General features: G+C 47.1%; 1 protein-coding gene across 1 annotated transcript; it reads right to left on the bottom strand.

Annotated features, from left to right (window-relative positions):
• Nucleotides 1–3656: 3656 nt before the first annotated feature.
• Nucleotides 3657–16152, bottom strand: LOC137467997 (nuclear receptor coactivator 1-like). The gene is made up of 3 exons (XM_068179420.1): nt 15954–16152; nt 13118–13212; nt 3657–3749 (listed from the first exon to the last, which is right to left on the bottom strand). Exons 1-3 carry the CDS (start codon nt 16150–16152, stop codon nt 3666–3668), a joined length of 378 nt encoding a protein of 125 aa, XP_068035521.1. The 3' UTR covers nt 3657–3665.
• Between the last annotated feature and the right edge of the window lie 2741 nt (nt 16153–18893).

Below are 18893 nucleotides of genomic sequence, written 5' to 3'. Positions count from 1 at the left end.
GGAATTTGGAAAGAATTCCAAGGTTTTAGCCCAACTGCCCCGTCACGTTCTCCGACACGAACACGATGCGGCCCTCGCGGTTCACCACGAAGAAAAACCCGTCCAGGGCCTGCAACGGGGAAAATCCAGGAATTTATCCCAAAAATGGAGAGAAAATCCAGGATTTGATCTCAAATATCGCGGAATTCGGAAAGAATTCCAAGGTTTTAGCCCAACTGCCCCGTCACGTTCTCCGACACGAACACGATGCGGCCCTCGCGGTTCACCACGAAGAAAAACCCGTCCAGGGCCTGCAGCGGGGAAAATCCAGGAATTTATCCCAAAAATGGAGAGAAAATCCAGGATTTGATCTCAAATATCGCGGAATTCGGAAAGAATTCCAAGGTTTTAGCCCAACTGCCCCGTCACGTTCTCCGACACCAACACGATGCGGCCCTCGCGGTTCACCACGAAGAAAAACCCGTCCAGGGCCTGCAACGGGGAAAATCCCGGAGATTTTATCCCAAAAATGGAGAGAAAATCCAGGATTTGATCTCAAATATCCCAAAAATAGGACAGAAAATCCAGGATTTTACCCCAAATATCCCAAAAAATGGGACAAAAATGGGACAAAAATCCAGGATTTTATCCCAAATATCCCAAAAATGGGACAAAAATCCAGGATTTGATCTCAAATATCCCAAAAAATGGGACAAAAATGGGACAAAAATCCAGGATTTTATCTCAAATATCCCAAAAATAGGACAAAAATCCAGGATTTTATCCCAAATATCCCAAAAAATGGGACAAAAATGGGACAAAAATCCAGGATTTTATCTCAAATATCCCAAAAATAGGACAAAAATCCAGGATTTTATCCCAAATATCCCAAAAAATGGGACAAAAATGGGACAAAAATCCAGGATTTGATCTCAAATATCCCAAAAATAGGACAAAAATCCAGGATTTTATCCCAAATATCCCAAAAAATGGGACAAAAATGGGACAAAAATCCAGGATTTTATCCCAAATATCCCAAAAATGGGACAAAAATCCAGGATTTTATCTCAAATATCCAAAAATGGAGAGAAAATCCAGGATTTGATCTCAAATATCGCGGAATTTGGAAAGAATTCCAAGGTTTTAGCCCAACTGCCCCGTCACGTTCTCCGACACCAACACGATGCGGCCCTCGCGGTTCACCACGAAGAAAAACCCGTCCAGGGCCTGCAACGGGGAAAATCCAGGATTTTATCCCAAATACCCCAAAAATGGAGAGAAAATCCAGGATTTGATCTCAAATATCCCAAAAATAGGACAAAAATCCAGGAGATTTTATCCCAAATATCCCAAAAAATGGGACAAAAATGGGACAAAAATCCAGGATTTTATCCCAAATATCCCAAAAATGCGACAAAAATCCAGGATTTGATCTCAAATATCCCAAAAATGGGACAAAAATGGGACAAAAATCCAGGATTTTATCTCAAATATCGCGGAATTCGGAAAGAATTCCAAGGTTTTAGCCCAACTGCCCCGTCACGTTCTCCGACACGAACACGATGCGGCCCTCGCGGTTCACCACGAAGAAAAACCCGTCCAGGGCCTGCAGCGGGGAAAATCCCGGAGATTTTATCCCAAATACCCCAAAAATGGGACAAAAATGGGACGAAAATCCAGGATTTTATCTCAAATATCCCAAAAATAGGACAAAAATCCAGGATTTTATCCCAAATATCCCAAAAAATGGGACAAAAATGGGACAAAAATCCAGGATTTTATCTCAAATATCGCGGAATTCGGAAAGAATTCCAAGGTTTTAGCCCAACTGCCCCGTCACGTTCTCCGACACCAACACGATGCGGCCCTCGCGGTTCACCACGAAGAAAAACCCGTCCAGGGCCTGCAGCGGGGAAAATCCCAGAGATTTTATCCCAAATACCCCAAAAATGGAGAGAAAATCCAGGATTTGATCCCAAATATCCCAAAAAATGGGACAAAAATGGGACAAAAATCCAGGATTTGATCTCAAATATCGCGGAATTTGGAAAGAATTCCAAGGTTTTAGCCCAACTGCCCCGTCACGTTCTCCGACACCAACACGATGCGGCCCTCGCGGTTCACCACGAAGAAAAACCCGTCCAGGGCCTGCAGCGGGGAAAATCCCGGAGATTTTATCCCAAATACCCCAAAAATGGGACAAAAATCCAGGATTTGATCTCAAATATCCCAAAAATAGGACAAAAATCCAGGATTTTATCCCAAATATCCCAAAAAATGGGACAAAAATGGGACGAAAATCCAGGATTTGATCTCAAATATCCCAAAAATAGGACAAAAATCCAGGATTTTATCCCAAAGATCCCAAAAAATGGGACAAAAATGGGACAAAAATCCAGGATTTTATCCCAAATATCCCAAAAAATGGGACAAAAATGGGACAAAAATCCAGGATTTTATCTCAAATATCCCAAAAATAGGACAAAAATCCAGGATTTTATCCCAAAGATCCCAAAAAATGGGACAAAAATGGGACAAAAATCCAGGATTTTATCTCAAATATCCCAAAAATAGGAGAAAAATCCGGGATTTTATCCCAAATATCCCAAAAAATGGGACAAAAATGGGACAAAAATCCAGGATTTGATCTCAAATATCCCAAAAATAGGAGAAAAATCCGGGATTTTATCCCAAATATCCCAAAAAATGGGACAAAAATGGGACAAAAATCCAGGATTTGATCTCAAATATCGCAGAATTTGGAAAGAATTCCAAGGTTTTAGCCCAACTGCCCCGTCACGTTCTCCGACACCAACACGATGCGGCCCTCGCGGTTCACCACGAAGAAAAACCCGTCCAGGGCCTGCAGCGGGGAAAATCCCCGAGATTTTATCCCAGAGATCCCAAAAATGGGACAAAAATCCAGGATTTGATCTCAAATATCCCAAAAAATGGGACAAAAATGGGACAAAAATCCAGGATTTGATCTCAAATATCCCAAAAATAGGACAAAAATCCAGGATTTTATCCCAAAGATCCCAAAAATGGAGAGAAAATCCAGGATTTGATCTCAAATATCGCGGAATTCGGAAAGAATTCCAAGGTTTTAGCCCAACTGCCCCGTCACGTTCTCCGACACGAACACGATGCGGCCCTCGCGGTTCACCACGAAGAAAAACCCGTCCAGGGCCTGCAACGGGGAAAATCCAGGATTTTATCCCAAATACCCCAAAAATGGAGAGAAAATCTAGGATTTGATTTCAAATATCCCAAAAATAGAACAAAAATCCAGGATATTTTATCCCAAATATCCCAAAAAATGGGACAAAAATGGGACAAAAATCCAGGATTTTATCCCAAATATCCCAAAAATGCGACAAAAATCCAGGATTTGATCTCAAATATCCCAAAAATGGGACAAAAATGGGACAAAAATCCAGGATTTTATCTCAAATATCGCGGAATTCGGAAAGAATTCCAAGGTTTTAGCCCAACTGCCCCGTCACGTTCTCCGACACGAACACGATGCGGCCCTCGCGGTTCACCACGAAGAAAAACCCGTCCAGGGCCTGCAACGGGGAAAATCCAGGATTTTATCCCAAATACCCCAAAAATGGGACAAAAATGGGACAAAAATCCAGGATTTTATCTCAAATATCGCGGAATTCGGAAAGAATTCCAAGGTTTTAGCCCAACTGCCCCGTCACGTTCTCCGACACGAACACGATGCGGCCCTCGCGGTTCACCACGAAGAAAAACCCGTCCAGGGCCTGCAGCGGGGAAAATCCCAGAGATTTTATCCCAAATACCCCAAAAATGGAGAGAAAATCCAGGATTTGATCCCAAATATCCCAAAAAATGGGACAAAAATGGGACAAAAATCCAGGATTTGATCTCAAATATCGCGGAATTCGGAAAGAATTCCAAGGTTTTAGCCCAACTGCCCCGTCACGTTTCTCCGACACGAACACGATGCGGCCCTCGCGGTTCACCACGAAGAAAAACCCGTCCAGGGCCTGCAACGGGGAAAATCCCGGAGATTTTATCCCAAATACCCCAAAAATGGGACAAAAATCCAGGATTTGATCTCAAATATCCCAAAAATGGGACAAAAATCCAGGATTTTATCCCAAATATCCCAAAAAATGGGAAAAAAATGGGACAAAAATCCAGGATTTTATCCCAAATATCCCAAAAATAGGACAAAAATCCAGGATTTTATCCCAAATATCCCAAAAATAGGACAAAAATCCAGGATTTGATCTCAACTATCCCAAAAAATGGGACAAAAATGGGACAAAAATCCAGTATTTTATCTCAAATATCCCAAAAATGGGACAAAAATCCAGGATTTTATCCCAAATATCCCAAAAATGGGACAAAAATGGGACAAAAATCCAGGATTTGATCTCAAATATCCCAAAAATAGGACAAAAATCCAGGATTTTATCCCAAATATCCCAAAAATGGGACAAAAATCCAGGATTTGATCTCAAATACCCCAAAAATGGGACAAAAATCCAGGATTTGATCTCAAATATCCCAAAAAATGGGACAAAAATGGGACAAAAATCCAGGATTTGATCTCAAATATCCCAAAAATAGGACAAAAATCCAGGATTTTATCCCAAATACCCCAAAAATGGGACAAAAATGGGACGAAAATCCAGGATTTCATCTCAAATATCCCAAAAATAGGACAAAAATCCAGGATTTTATCCCAAATACCCCAAAAATAGGACAAAAATCCAGGATTTTATCCCAAATATCCCAAAAAATGGGACAAAAATGGGACAAAAATCCAGGATTTGATCTCAAATATCGCGGAATTCGGAAAGAATTCCAAGGTTTTAGCCCAACTGCCCCGTCACGTTCTCCGACACCAACACGATGCGGCCCTCGCGGTTCACCACGAAGAAAAACCCGTCCAGGGCCTGCAGCGGGGAAAATCCCGGAGATTTTATCCCAAATACCCCAAAAATGGTATCCTCAAATCCCAAAATTCCACCCAAGACCCAAGATCCAGCTCCGTTATTCCAGAGGGTTCGGCTCCATGAGTGTGGAGAAGGTTCCCTCAAAGCTTGGTGGGATTCCCGCCCTGGGAATTCCAGGATTCCAACCCGGATCTAAGATCCACCTCGGTTCTTCTTGGATTTGGGTCCTTGGATCCCAGGATTCCAGCCGGGATCGTGGATTTGGGTCCTCAGGTCCCAAAATTCCAACCGGGAACCAAGATCCACCTTGGTTATTCCATGGAAAACTGGGTGGGATCTTGAGTGTGGAGAACATTCTGTGGATGTTTGGGTGGATTCCAGGAATCCAGGTGGGATCCAAGGCCCACCAAGGTCCACCATTGTTATTCCAATGAATTCCCAAGGATTCGGCTCCATGAGTGTGGAGAAGGTTCCCTCAAAGCTTGGCTGGGTTCTCGCCCTGGGAATTCCAGGATTCCAGCCGGGATCCAAGATCCACCTCGGTTCTTCCTGGATTTGGGTCCTTCAGTCCCAGGATTCCAGCCGGGATCGTGGATTTGGATCCTCAGGTCCCAAAATTCCAACCGGGAACCAAGATCCACCTTGGTTATTCCATGGAAAACTGGGTGGGATCTCGAGTGTGGAGAACATTCTGTGGACGTCTGGGTGGATTCCCGGAATCCAGGTGGGATCCAAGGTCCACCAAGGTCCACCATTGTTATTCCAATGAATTCCCAAGGATTCGGCTCCATGAGTGTGGAGAAGGTTCCCTCAAAGCTTGGTGGGATTCCTGCTCTGGGAATTCCAGGAGTCCAACCTGGATCTAAGATCCACCTCGGTTCTTCCTGGATTTGGCTCCTTGACTGGGGAGAAGATTCCATGGAAAACTGGGTGGGATCTTGAGTGTGGAGAAGGTTCCGTGGAAGTGTGGGTGGATTCCTGCTCTGGGAATTCCAGGATTCCAGCCGGGATCCAAGATCCACCTCGGTTCTTCCTGGATTTGGGTCCTTCGATCCCAGGATTCCAGCCGGGATCGTGGATTTGGATCCTCAAATTCCAGCCGGGATCCAAGATCCACCTCGGTTCTTCCTGGATTTGGGTCCTTCAGTCCCAGGATTCCAGCCTGGATGATGACTTTGGATCCTCAGATCCCAAAATTCCAACCGGGAACCGAGATCCACCGTGGTTATTCCTGGATTCGGCTCCATGAGTGTGGAGAAGGTTCCCTCAAGGCTCTGGCGATTCCAGGATTCCAGCCAGGATCCAAGATCCACCTTGAGATATTCCTGAATTTAGGTCCTCAGATCCCAAAATTCCAACCAGGAACCACGATCCAGCTCCGTTATTCCAGAGGGTTCGGCTCCATGAGTGTGGAGAAGGTTCCCCCAAAGCTTGGCTGGGTTCTCGCCCTGGGAATTCCAGGATTCCAGCAGGGATCCAAGATCCACCTCGGTGATTCCTGGATTCAGTTCCATGAGCGTGGAGAAGATTCCATGGAAAACTGGGTGGGATCTTGAGTGTGGAGAAGGTTCCCTCAAAGCTTGGCTGGGTTCTCGCCCTGGGAATTCCAGGATTCCAGCCGGGGTCCAAGATCCACCTCGGTTCTTCCTGGATTTGGCTCCTTGACTGGGGAGAAGATTCCATGGAAAACTGGGTGGGATCTTGAGTGTGGAGAAGGTTCCGTGGAAGTTTGGGTGGATTCCCGCTCTGGGAATTCCAGGATTCCAGGCGGGATCCAAGATCCACCTCGGTTATTCCTGGATTCAGTTCCATGAGCGTGGAGAAGATTCCATGGAACACTGGGTGAGATCTTGAGTGTGGAGAAGGTTCTGTGGAAGTTTGGGTGGATTCCCACTCTGGAATTCCCGGATTCCAGTCGGGATCCGAGGTCCACCTCGGTCACTCCAATGGATTCCCACAGATTTGGTTCCATAGGTCTGGAGAAGGTTCCCTCAAGGCTCTGGCGATTCCAGGATTCCAGCCAGGATCCAAGATCCACCTTGAGATATTCCTGAATTTAGGTCCTCAGATCCCAAAATTCCAACCAGGAACCACGATCCAGCTCCGTTATTCCAGAGGGTTCGGCTCCATGAGTGTGGAGAAGGTTCCCCCAAAGCTTGGTGGGATTCCCGCCCTGGGAATTCCAGGATTCCAACCCGGATCTAAGATCCACCTCGGTTCTTCTTGGATTTGGGTCCTTCGATCCCAGGATTCCAGCCGGGATCGTGGATTTGGATCCTCAGGTCCCAAAATTCCAACCGGGAACCAAGATCCACCTTGGTTACTCCATGGAAAACTGGGTGGGATCTGGAGTGTGGAGAACATTCTGTGGATGTTTGGGTGGATTCCAGGAATCCAGGTGGGATCCAAGGTCCACCAAGGTCCACCATTGTTATTCCAATGAATTCCCAAGGATTCGGCTCCATGAGTGTGGAGAAGGTTCCCTCAAAGCTTGGCTGGGTTCTCGCCCTGGGAATTCCAGGATTCCAGCCGGGATCCAAGATCCACCTCGGTTCTTCCTGGATTCAGTTCCATGAGTGTGGAGAAGATTCCAAGGAAAACTGGGTGGGATCTTAAGTGTGGAGAAGGTCCCGTGGAAGTTTGGGTGGATTCCTGCTCTGGGAATTCCAGGATTCCAGGCGAGATCCAAGATCCACCTCGGTTTTTCCTGGATTTGGGTCCTTCGATCCCAGGATTCCAGCCTGGATGATGACTTTGGATCCTCAGATCCCAAAATTCCAACCGGGAACCAAGATCCACCGTGGTTATTCCTGGATTCGGCTCCATGAGTGTGGAGAAGGTTCCCTCAAAGCTTGGCTGGGTTCCCGCTCGGGGAATTCCAGGATTCCAGCCGGGATCCAAGATCCACCTCGGTTCTTCCTGGATTCAGTTCCATGAGCAGGGAGAAGATTCCATGGAAAACTGGGTGGGATCTTGAGTGTGGAGAAGGTTCCGTGGAAGTTTGGGTGGATTCCTGCTCTGGGAATTCCCGGATTCCAGCCGGGATCCAAGATCCACCTCGGTGATTCCTGGATTTGGGTCCTTCAATCCCAGGATTCCAGCCAGGATCGTGGATTTGGATCCTCAAATTCCAGCTGGGATCCAAGATCCACCTCGGTTCTTCCTGGATTTGGGTCCTTCAGTCCCAGGATTCCTGCCCGGATGATGACTTTGGATCCTCAGATCCCAAAATTCCAACCGGGAACCGAGATCCACCGTGGTTATCCCTGGATTCGGCTCCATGAGTGTGGAGAAGGTTCCCTCAAAGCTTGGCTGAGTTCCCGCTCGGGGAATTCCAGGATTCTAACCGGGATTGTGGATTTGGATCCTCAAATCCCAAAATTCCATCCAAGACCAAAGACCCACCTTGGTTTTTCCTGGAATCCCAGAATTCCATCCCGGATCCAAGATCTGGGCCCTCAAATCCCAAAGCTCCATCCAAGATCAAAGACCCATCCTGGTTTTTCCTGGAATTCCAGGATTCCAAGATCCACCTTGGTTTTTCCTGGAATTGGGTCCTCGAATCCCTAAATTCCATCTGGGATCCAAAACTGGAATCCCCAAATCGCAGAATTCCATCCGGGATCCAAGATTTGGGTCCTCACATCCCAAAATTCCATCTGGGATCCAAGATTTGGATCCTCAAATCCCAAAATTCCATCCGGGATCCAATATTTGGGTCCTCAAATCCCAAAATTCCATCTGGGATCCAAGATTTGGATCCTCAAATCCCAAAATTCCATCCGGGATCCAATATTTGGGTCCTCAAATCCCAAAATTCCATCTGGGATCCAAGATTTGGATCCTCAAATCCCAAAATTCCATCTGGGCTCCAAGATTTGGGTACTCAAATCCCAAAATTCCATCCAGGATCCAAGATTTGGGTCCTCAAATCCCAAAATTCCATCCAGGATCCAAGATTTGGGTCCTCACATCCCAAAATTCCCAAGATCCGAGACCCACCAGGATTCCCACCCGAAACAGGGAAAGAAAGGCCCGACCCAAGGCTTGGGAAAATCCAAAAATCCTGATCCTGATCCTGATCCTGATCCCAAATCCCAATTCAATCACGCTCCTGATCCCGATCCTGATCCTGATCCTGATCCTGATCCTGATCCCAAATCCCAATTCCATCACGCTCCAAGCCCTGATCCTGATCCTGATCCTGATCCCAAATCCCAATTCAATCACGCTCCAAGTCCTGATCCTGATCCCAAATCCCAAATCCCAATTCAATCACGCTCCAAGCCCTGATCCTGATCCCAAATCCCAAATCCCAATTCAATCACGCTCCAAGTCCTGATCCTGATCCTGATCCTGATCCCAAATCCCAATTCAATCACGTTCCTGATCCTGATCCTGATCCCAAATCCCAAATCCCAATTCAATCACGCTCCAAGTCCTGATCCCGATCCTGATCCTGATCCCAAATCCCAATTCAATCACGCTCCAAGTCCTGATCCTGATCCTGATCCTGATCCCAAATCCCAATTCAATCACGCTCCAAGTCCTGATCCTGATCCTGATCCTGATCCCAAATCCCAATTCAATCACGCTCCAAGTCCTGATCCCTATCCTAATCCCAAATCCCAAATCAATCACGTCTCTAGACCAGATCCAGATCCTGCTCCTAATCCCGATCCTGATCCCGACTCTAATCCCAAATCCCAATTCAATCCCATTCCCTGTGCAGATCCTGATCCAAGTCCTGCTCCTGGTCCTGATCCTGATGCTAATCCTAATCCCGATTGTAATCCTGATCCTAATTCTGAATCTCAACTCAATCCCATTCCTAGTCCAAATCCTAACCCTAATTCTAATGCTGATCCTGACTCTAATCCCGAACCCCATTCCAGTCGCGTTCCCAGTCCGGCTCCAGATCCAAGCCCTGCTGCTGCTGGTCCTGATCCTAATCCTGATCCTGATCCTAATTCTGAGTCTCAGCTCAATCACGTTCTTAGTCCAGACCCTGATCCGGATCCCTCCAAACCCAAACCCCTAAAACCCGAGATTAACCCCTAAAACCCGACATTAACCCCCTAAAACCCGACATTAACCCCCTAAAACCCGAGATCAACCCCTAAAACCCGAGATTAACCCCTAAAACCCGAGATTAACCCCTAAAACCCGAGATTAACCTCTAAAACCTGAGATTAACCCCTAAAACCTGAGATTAACCTCTAAAACCTGAGATTAACCCCTAAAACCCGAGATTAACCCCTAAAACCCGAGATTAACCCCTAAAACCCGAGATTAACCTTCTAAAACCAGTCGTAGACTCCTCAAACCCAAGACTAAGCCACTAAAAGCCAGGCTTAAGCCTCTAAAACCAGGCTTAAACCCCCAAAGCGCAGGATTAAACCCCCACATCCTCAAATTTAAACCCCAAAACCTGGGTTTAAACCCCCAAACCCCAGTTTTAAACCCACAGAACCCAGTTTTGAACCCCCAAACCCCAGTTTCAAACCCCTAAAACCTGGGTTTAAACCCCCAAACCCCAGTTTCAAACCCCCAAACCCCAATTTTAACCCCCCAAACCCAATTTTAACCCCCCCAAACCCCAGTTTCAAACCCCCAAACCCCAATTTTAAACCCCCCAAAGCCAGTTTTAAACCCCAAAACCCCAGTTTTAACCCCCCAAACCCCAGTTTCAAACCCCTAAAACCTGGGTTTAAACCCCCAAACCCCAGGATTAAACCCCCAAACCCAGTTTTAAAACCCCCAAACCCCAGTTTTAAACCCCACAAACCCCAGTTTCAAACCCCCATACCCCAATTTTAACCCCCAAACCCCAGTTTCAAACCCCCAAACCCCAGTTTCAAACTCTCAAACCCCAGTTTCAAACCCCCAAACCCCAGTTTTAAACCCCCAACCCCCAGTTTTAACCCCCCAGACCCCAGTTTCAAACCCCCAAATCCCAATTTTAACACCCCAAACCCCAGTTTTAACACCCCAAACCCCAATTTTAACCCCCCAAACCCTGGATTAAACTCCCAAAACCCAATTTTAAACCCCCAAACCCCAGTTTTAAACCCCCAAAACCAGGTTTAAACTCCCAAAACCCAGTTTTAAACTCCTAAAACCCCGGGATTGAACCCCCAAACCCCAGGCTTAAACCCCCAAACCCAGTTTCAAACCCCCAATCCCCAATTTTAACCCCCCAAACCCCAATTTTAACCCCCCAAACCCCAGTTTTAAACCCCCAATCCCCAATTTTAACCCCCCAATCCCCAATTTTAACCCCCCCAAACCCCAATTTTAACCCCCCAAACCCCAGTTTCAAACCCCCAAACCCAATTTTAAACCCCCAATCCCCAACTTTAACCCCCCAAACCCCAATTTTAACCACCCAATCCCCAGTTTCAAACCCCCAAACCCCAATTTTAACCCCCCAAACCCCAATTTTAACCCCCCAAACCCCAGTTTCAAACTCCCAATCCCCAATTTTAACCCCCCAAACCCCAGTTTCAACCCCCCAAACCCAATTTTAAACCCCCAAACCCAGTTTCAAACCCCCAAACCCAATTTTAAAACCCCCAAACCCAATTTTAAACCCCCAAACCCCAGTTTCAACCCCCCAAACCCCAGTTCTAAAACCCCTAAAACCTGGGTTTAAACCCCCCAAAACCCAATTTAAAACCCCAATCCCCAATTTTAACCCCCAAACCCCAATTTTAAACCCCCCAAACCCAATTTCAACCCCCCAATCCCCAATTTTAAACCCCCCAAATCCCAGTTTCAAACCCCCAAACCCTGGGTTTAAACCCCAAAACCCCAATTTTAACCCCCCAAACCCCAGTTTCAAACCCCCAAAACCCCAGTTTCAAACCCCCAAACCCCAATTTTAACCCCCCAAACCCCAGTTTCAAACCCCCAAACCCCAATTTTAACCCCCCAAACCCAATTTTAAACCCCCCAAACCCCAGTTTTAAACCCCAAAACCCCAGTTTCAAACCCCCAAACCCCAATTTTAACCCCCAAACCCCAATTTTAACCCCCCAAACCCCAATTTTAACCCCCCAAACCCCAGTTTCAACCCCCCAAACCCAATTTTAACCCCCAAACCCCAATTTTAACCCCCCAAACCCCAGTTTCAAACCCCTAAACCCTGGGTTTAAACCCCCCAAAACCCAGTTTTAAACCCCCAAACCCCTGTTTTAAACCCCCAAAACCAGGTTTAAACTCCCAAAACCCAGTTTTAAACTCCTAAACCCCGTGATTGAACCCCCAGAACCCAATTTTAACCCTCAAACCCCAGTTTCAAACCCCCAGACCCCAGTTTTAACCCCCCAAACCCCAATTTTAACCCCCCAAATCCCAGTTTCAAACCCCCAAACCCCAATTTTAACCCCCCAAACCCCAATTTTAACCCCCCAAACCCCAGTTTCAAACCCCCAAAACCCCAGTTTCAAACCCCCAAACCCCAATTTTAACCCCCCAATCCCCAATTTCAACCCCCCAAACCCCAATTTTAACCCCCCAAACCCCAGTTTTAAACCCCCCAAAGCCAATTTTAAACCCCCAGAACCCAGTTTCAAACCCCCAAACCCTGGGTTTAAACCCCCCAAACCCCAGGATTAAACCCCCAAACCCAGTTTTAACCCCCCCAAACCCCAGTTTTAACCCCCCAATCCCCAATTTTAACCCCCCCAAACCCCAGTTTCAAACCCCCAAACCCAATTTTAAACCCCCAAACCCAGTTTCAAACCCCCAAACCCAATTTTAAACCCCCAAACCCAGTTTCAAAACCCCCAAACCCAATTTTAAACCCCCAAACCCCAGTTTCAACCCCCCAAACCCCAGTTTCACACCTCTAAAAACCTGGGTTTAAACCCCCCAAAACCCAATTTAAAACCCCAATCCCCAGTTTTAAACCCCCCAAACCCCAGTTTCAAACCCCCAAACCCTGGGTTTAAACCCCAAACCCCAATTTTAACCCCCAAACCCCAATTTTAAACCCCCAATCCCCAATTTTAACCCCCCAAACCAAATTTTAAACCCCCCAATCCCCAATTTTAACCCCCCAAACCCAATTTTAACCCCCCAAACCCCAGTTTCAACCCCCCGAGCCCCGGCGCCGCAGCGCCGCGTGCCCCAAAGCCCGGGATTTTTCTGCGTGCCGCCCGCGCCGTCCCCGGTGTCCCGGGGGGAGCTCGGGGCCCCACCTCGAGCAGGAGCGGCCCCAGCGACTCCTTCTCGATGACGCCCTGGCTGCTGGAGGAGACGTCGGATTTCTGCACGTCGTCATCCGCCGATTTCTCTGCGCGACGCCAATTCCGCGCTTCAGCCCCGGAGCCGGCAGAGGAAAACGCGTCCCCCGCCGAGTGGCTCCCCCCGAAATTTCCCCTCAACTTCCCCAAACTCTCCCTGGGGTTTTTTTTCCCCCCAAAATTTCTCCCAAAACTCCCCCGAATTTTCTCCAGCTTTTGCCCAAGTTTTCCCTGGTTTCGTCCGGATTTTTCCTCACTTTTTGCCCGCATTTCCCTGTTTTCCCTCCAAATTTTCCCCAAATTTTCCGCGATTTCCGCCAAATTTACCCCGACTTTCCACCCTTTTTCCCCCCAATTTCCCCCCAAATTTCCCCTGAATTTCCACCACATTTCTCCCAAATTTCCCCAATCTGTCCCCAAATTTCTCCAAATTTCTACCCCATTTTCCCCCAATTTCCCCCCAAATTTCCCCTGACTTTCCACCACATTTCTCCCAAATTTCCCCAATTTGTCCCCAAATTTCCCCTGAATTTCCACCCATTTTCCCCCAATTTCCCCCCAATTATCCCCTGAATTTCCACCCATTTTCCCCCAATTTCCCCCCAAATTTCCCCTGAATTTCCACAACGTTTCCCCCCGCATTTCCCCCCAATTTCCCCCTGATTTTCCCCCAATTTCCCTCGATTTCCCCCCAAATTTCCCCCAATTCCCCCCCAATTTCGCTCGATTTTCCCCCAAATTTCCCCCGATTTTTCCCCGATTCCCCCAATTCCCCCCCAATTTCCCCCCGATTTTCCCCCCAATTTCCCCCATTTCTCCCAATTTCTCCCCAAATTTCTCCCCAAATTTCCCCCAATTCCCCCCGATTTCCCCACAAATTTCCCCCAATGTCCCCCCATTTCCCCCGATTTCCCCCAATTCTCCCCAAAATTTCTCCTATTTTTCCCCAATTCCCCCCGATTTTTCCCCGATTTCCCCCCAAATTTCCCCCAATTTCCCCCCGCATTTCCCCCATTCATCCCCAATTTCCCCCCAAATCTCCCCCAATTTCCCCCCGATTCTTCCCCAAATTTCCCCCTGATTCTTCCCTGATTTCCCCCCAAATTTCCCCCAATTTCCCCCCAAATTTCCCCCGATTTTTCCCCGATTCCCCCTGATTTCCCCCCAAATTTCCCCCAATTTTCCCCGCATTTTCCCCAAATTTCCCCCTGATTCTTCCCCGATTTCCCCTGCATTTCCCCCAATTTCCCCCAAATTCCCCCCAATTTGCCCCCAATTTCCCCCCAAATTTCCCCCAATTTCTTCCCAAATTTCCCCCAATTTCCCCCCAAATTTCCCCTGAATTTCCCCCTGATTTTTCCCCAATTTCCCCCGATTTCCCCCCAAATTTCCCCCAATTTCCCCCCAATTCCCCCCCGATTTCCCCCAAAATTTCCGCCTAATTTCCCCCCATTTCTCCCCAAATTTCCCCCAATTTCCCCCCGCATTTCCCCCCAATTTCCCCCGATTTCTCCCCAAATTTCCCCCTGCATTTTCCCCAAACTTCCCCCCGATTTCCCCCCATTTCTCCCCAAATTTCCCCCTAATTTCCCCAAATTTCCCCCCAAATTTCCCCCCGATTTCCCGCCAAATTTCCCCCAATTTCCCCCACACTTCCCCCCAATTTCCCCCTGATTTTTCCCCAATTTCCCCCCGCATTTCCCCCCAATTTCCCCCGATTTCCCCCCAAATTTCCCCCAATTTCCCCCCAATTTTTCCCCAATTTCCCCCCATTTCCCCCCAAATTTCCCCCCGATTTCCCCCCAAATTTCCCCCAAATTTCCCCCAAATTTCCCCCCAAATTTCCCCCCGATTTCCCGCCAAATTTCCCCCAATTTCCCCCACACTTCCCCCCAATTTCCCCCTGATTTCCCCCCAATTTCCCCCAATTTCTCCCCAAATTTCCCCAATTTTCCCCCCGATTCTTCCCCGATTTCCCCCCAAATTTCCCCCAAATTTCCCCCCCTTTCTCCCCAATTTCCCCCCCATTTCTCCCCAATTTCCCCCCAATTCCCTCCAATTTCCCCAAATTTCCCCCCAATTTTTCCCCAATTTCCCCCCCATTCCCCCCTGATTTCCCCCCAAATTTCCCCCAATTTCCCCCCAATTTCCCGCCAAATCTCCCCCACACTTCCCCCTAATTTCCCCCTGATTTCCCCCCAATTTCCCCCGATTTCTCCCCAAATTTCCCCCCAATTCTTCCCCAATTTCCCCCCAAATTTACCCCCAAATTTACCCCCAATTCCCCCCCGATTTCCCCCTAAATTTCCCCCATTTCTTCCCAAATTTCCCCCAATTTCCCCCCGCATTTCCCTCTGATTTTTCCCCAATTTCCCCCGATTTCCCCCCAAATTTCCCCCCAATTTCCCCCCGATTTTTCCCCAATTTCCCCCCATTTCTCCCCAAATTTCCCCCCGCATTTCCCCCCGCATTTCCCCCCAATTTCCCCTGATTTCCCCCCAATTTCTCCCCAAATTTCCCCCCGTGATTCCCCGATTTCTCCCCAAATTTCCCCCCGATTCTTCCCCGATTTCCCCCCAAATTTCCCCCAATTTCTCCCCAAATTTCCCCCAATTTCCCCCCGCATTTCCCCCCAATTTCCCCGATTTATCCCCAATTTGCCCCGCATTTCCCCCCAAATTTCCCCCAATTTCTCCCCAAATTTCCCCCCGATTCTTCCCCTGATTTCCCCCCAATTTCCCCCCGATTTCCCCCCGATCCCCCGCGATCCCCGGATTCCGGGGCTGCGGACCCTGCTCCAGGCGCTTGATCTGCTGGATCTGGTCCACGGTTTTCTTCAGGATCTGGCCCTGCTCGGGTTTGGCGCCCAGCGAGTCCAGGTCGCCCAGGTTGGCCGACAGCAGCTCGGCCAGCTCGGCCAGGTAGCGCTGCTCCTGCTCGCGCCGCCGCTTCTCCGCGCTGCCGCAAAAAAAATCCAAATTTTTCCCCATTTTCCCCAAAAATTCCCAAATTTCCCAAATTCTCCCCATTTTTTTCCCGATTTTTCCCATGCTTTTCCCAATTTTTCCTGATTTTTTTCCCAAATTTTTCCCAATTTTTTCCCATTTTCTCCCATTTTCTCCCCAAGTTTTTGCTCCTGCTCGCGCCGCCGCTTCTCCGCGCTGCCGCAAAACAAAATCCCTAATTTTTCCCCATTTTCCCCAAAAATTCCCAAAATTCCCCCCTTTTTCCCCTCTTTTTTCCCATTTTTCACGATTTTTTCCCAAATTTTTCACAATTTTTTCCCATTTTTTCCCATTTTTCCCCCAAGTTTTTGCTCCTGCTGGCGCCACTTCTCCACGCTACCAAGACAAAATTCCAATTTTCCCAAACTTTCCCCAATTCTCCCCCGTTTTTTCCCGGTTTTTTCCCATGCTTTTCCCAATTTTTCCCCTCTTTTTTCCCATTTTTCACGATTTTTTCCCAAATTTTTCCCAATTTTTTCCCATTTTTCCCATTTTCCCCCAAGTTTTTGCTCCTGCTCGCGCCGCCGCTTCTCGGCGCTGCCACAGAAAAAGATCCCAACTCGCACCGCTTTCCCAAAAATTCCCAAAAATTCCCAAATTTTCCCAAATTTTCCCAAAATTCCCCCCCTTTTCCCCTGTTTTTCCCATTTTTCTTGATTTTTTCCCAAATTTTTCACAATTTTTTGCCATTTTCTCCCATTTTCCCCCCAAGTTTTTGCTCCTGCTCGCGCCGCCGCTTCTCCGCGCTGCCGCAAAAAAAATCCAAATTTTTCCCCATTTTCCCCCAAAAATTCCCAAATTTTCCCAAAATTCCCCCCCTTTTCCCCTCTTTTTTCCCATTTTTCACGATTTTTTCCCAAATTTTTCACAATTTTTTCCCATTTTTTCCCATTTTTCCCCCAAGTTTTTGCTCCTGCTGGCGCCACTTCTCCACGCTACCAAGACAAAATTCCAATTTTCCCAAACTTTCCCCCAATTCTCCCCGTTTTTTCCCGGTTTTTTCCCATGCTTTTCCCAATTTTTCCCCTCTTTTTTCCCATTTTTCACGATTTTTCCCCAAATTTTTCCCAATTTTTTGCCAGTTTCTCCCATTTTCCCCCAAGTTTTTGCTCCTGCTGGCGCCGCTTCTCCGCGCTGCCACAGAAAAAGATCCCAACTCGCACCGCTTTCCCAAAAATTCCCAAAAATTCCCAAATTTTCCCCAAATTTTCCCAAAATTCCCCCCCTTTTTCCCCTATTTTTCCCAATTTTTCACCATTTTTTCCCCAAATTTTTCACGATTTTTTCCAATTTTTTCCCATTTTTTCCCCTGATTTTTCACTCCTGCTCGCGCCGCCGCTTCTTCCGCGCTGCCGCAAAAAAAAAATCCCAAATTTTTTCCCCATTTTCCCCAAAAATTCCCAAATTTCCCCAATTCTCCCCATTTTTTCCTGATTTTTCCCAAGTTTTTTCCACTTTTTCACGATTTTCCCCAATTTTTTCCCCATTTTTCTCCCATTTTTCCCCCAAGTTTTTGCTCCTGCTGGCGCCGCTTCTCCTCGCTACCAGAAAAAATTCCTGTTTTTCCCATATTTTCCACATTTTTCCCCAATTTTCCCAAATTCTCACAAATTCTCCTCGTTTTTTTCCTGATTTTTCCCATGCTTTTCCAATTTTTCATGATTTTTTCCCAATTTTTTCCCAATTTTTTCCCATTTTTCCCCAAGTTTTTGCTCCTGCTGGCGCGCTTCTCCGCGCTGCCGCAGAAAAAGATCCCAACTCGCACCGCTTTCCCAAAAATTCCCAAATTTTCCCAAATTTTCCCAAATTCCCCCCCTTTTTCCCCTATTTTTCCCAATTTTTCACCATTTTTTCCCCAAATTTTTCACGATTTTTTCCAATTTTTTCCCATTTTTTCCTGATTTTTTACTCCTGCTCGCGCCGCCGCTTCTCCGCGCTGCCGGAAAAAAAAAATCCCTAATTTTTTCCCCATTTTTTCCCCAAAAATTCCCAAATTTTCCCAAAATTCCCCCCCTTTTCCCCTATTTTTCCCAATTTTTCACCATTTTTTCCCCAAATTTTTCCCAATTTTTTGCCAGTTTCTCCCATTTTCCCCCCAAGTTTTTGCTCCTGCTCGCGCCGCCGCTTCTCCGCGCTGCCGCAAAAAAAATCCAAATTTTTCCCCATTTTCCCCAAAAATTCCCAAATTTTCCCAAAATTCCCCCTCTTTTTCCCCTGTTTTTCCCAATTTTTCACCATTTTTTCCCAATTTTTTTCCCATTTTTCCCCATTTTTTCCCATATTCCCCCAAGTTTTCACTCCTGCTCGTATCGCCACTTCTCTGCGCTTCCGCAAAAAGATCCCAACTCTCACCAGTTCCCCCAAAAATTCCCAGAAATTCCCAAATTTTCCCAAATTTTCCCAAATTCCCCCCCTTTTTCCCCTATTTTTTTCCATTTTGTCACAATTTTTCCCAATTTTTTCCAAGTTTTTTCCCATTATTCCCCAAGTTTTTGCTCCTGCTGGCGCCGCCGCTTCTCCGCGCTGCCGCAAAAAATTCCAATTCTCACCAGTTTTCCAAAATTCCCAAATTTTCCCAAATTTTCCCAAAATTCCCCCCCTTTTTTCCCCTGTTTTTCCCAATTTTTCACCATTTTTTCCCCAAAATTTTCACGATTTTTCCCAATTTTTTCCCCATTTTTTCCCATTTTTTCCCATTTTTCCCCAAGTTTTTGCTCCTGCTGGCG

Source organism: Anomalospiza imberbis, unplaced genomic scaffold (genome assembly GCF_031753505.1).
Source record: "Anomalospiza imberbis isolate Cuckoo-Finch-1a 21T00152 unplaced genomic scaffold, ASM3175350v1 scaffold_940, whole genome shotgun sequence".
Lineage (NCBI taxonomy): Eukaryota > Metazoa > Chordata > Aves > Passeriformes > Viduidae > Anomalospiza > Anomalospiza imberbis.
The sequence above is the reverse complement of the archived record's forward strand: the minus strand, read 5'-3'. Positions and strand labels throughout refer to the sequence as shown.

Excerpts from the sequence above, each read along its gene's own strand:
- LOC137467997 (XM_068179420.1), bottom strand. The coding sequence starts at position 16,152 with ATGGGGAAAAATTTGGATTTTTTTTGCGGCAGCGCGGAGAAGCGGCGG. Across the intron at positions 13,213-15,953 it reads GATCAAGCGCCTGGAGCAGG|AGAAATCGGCGGATGACGAC; the intron begins GTCCGCAGCCCC and ends GGCGTCGCGCAG. Across the intron at positions 3,750-13,117 it reads TGGGGCCGCTCCTGCTCGAG|GCCCTGGACGGGTTTTTCTT; the intron begins GTGGGGCCCCGA and ends TCCCCGCTGCAG.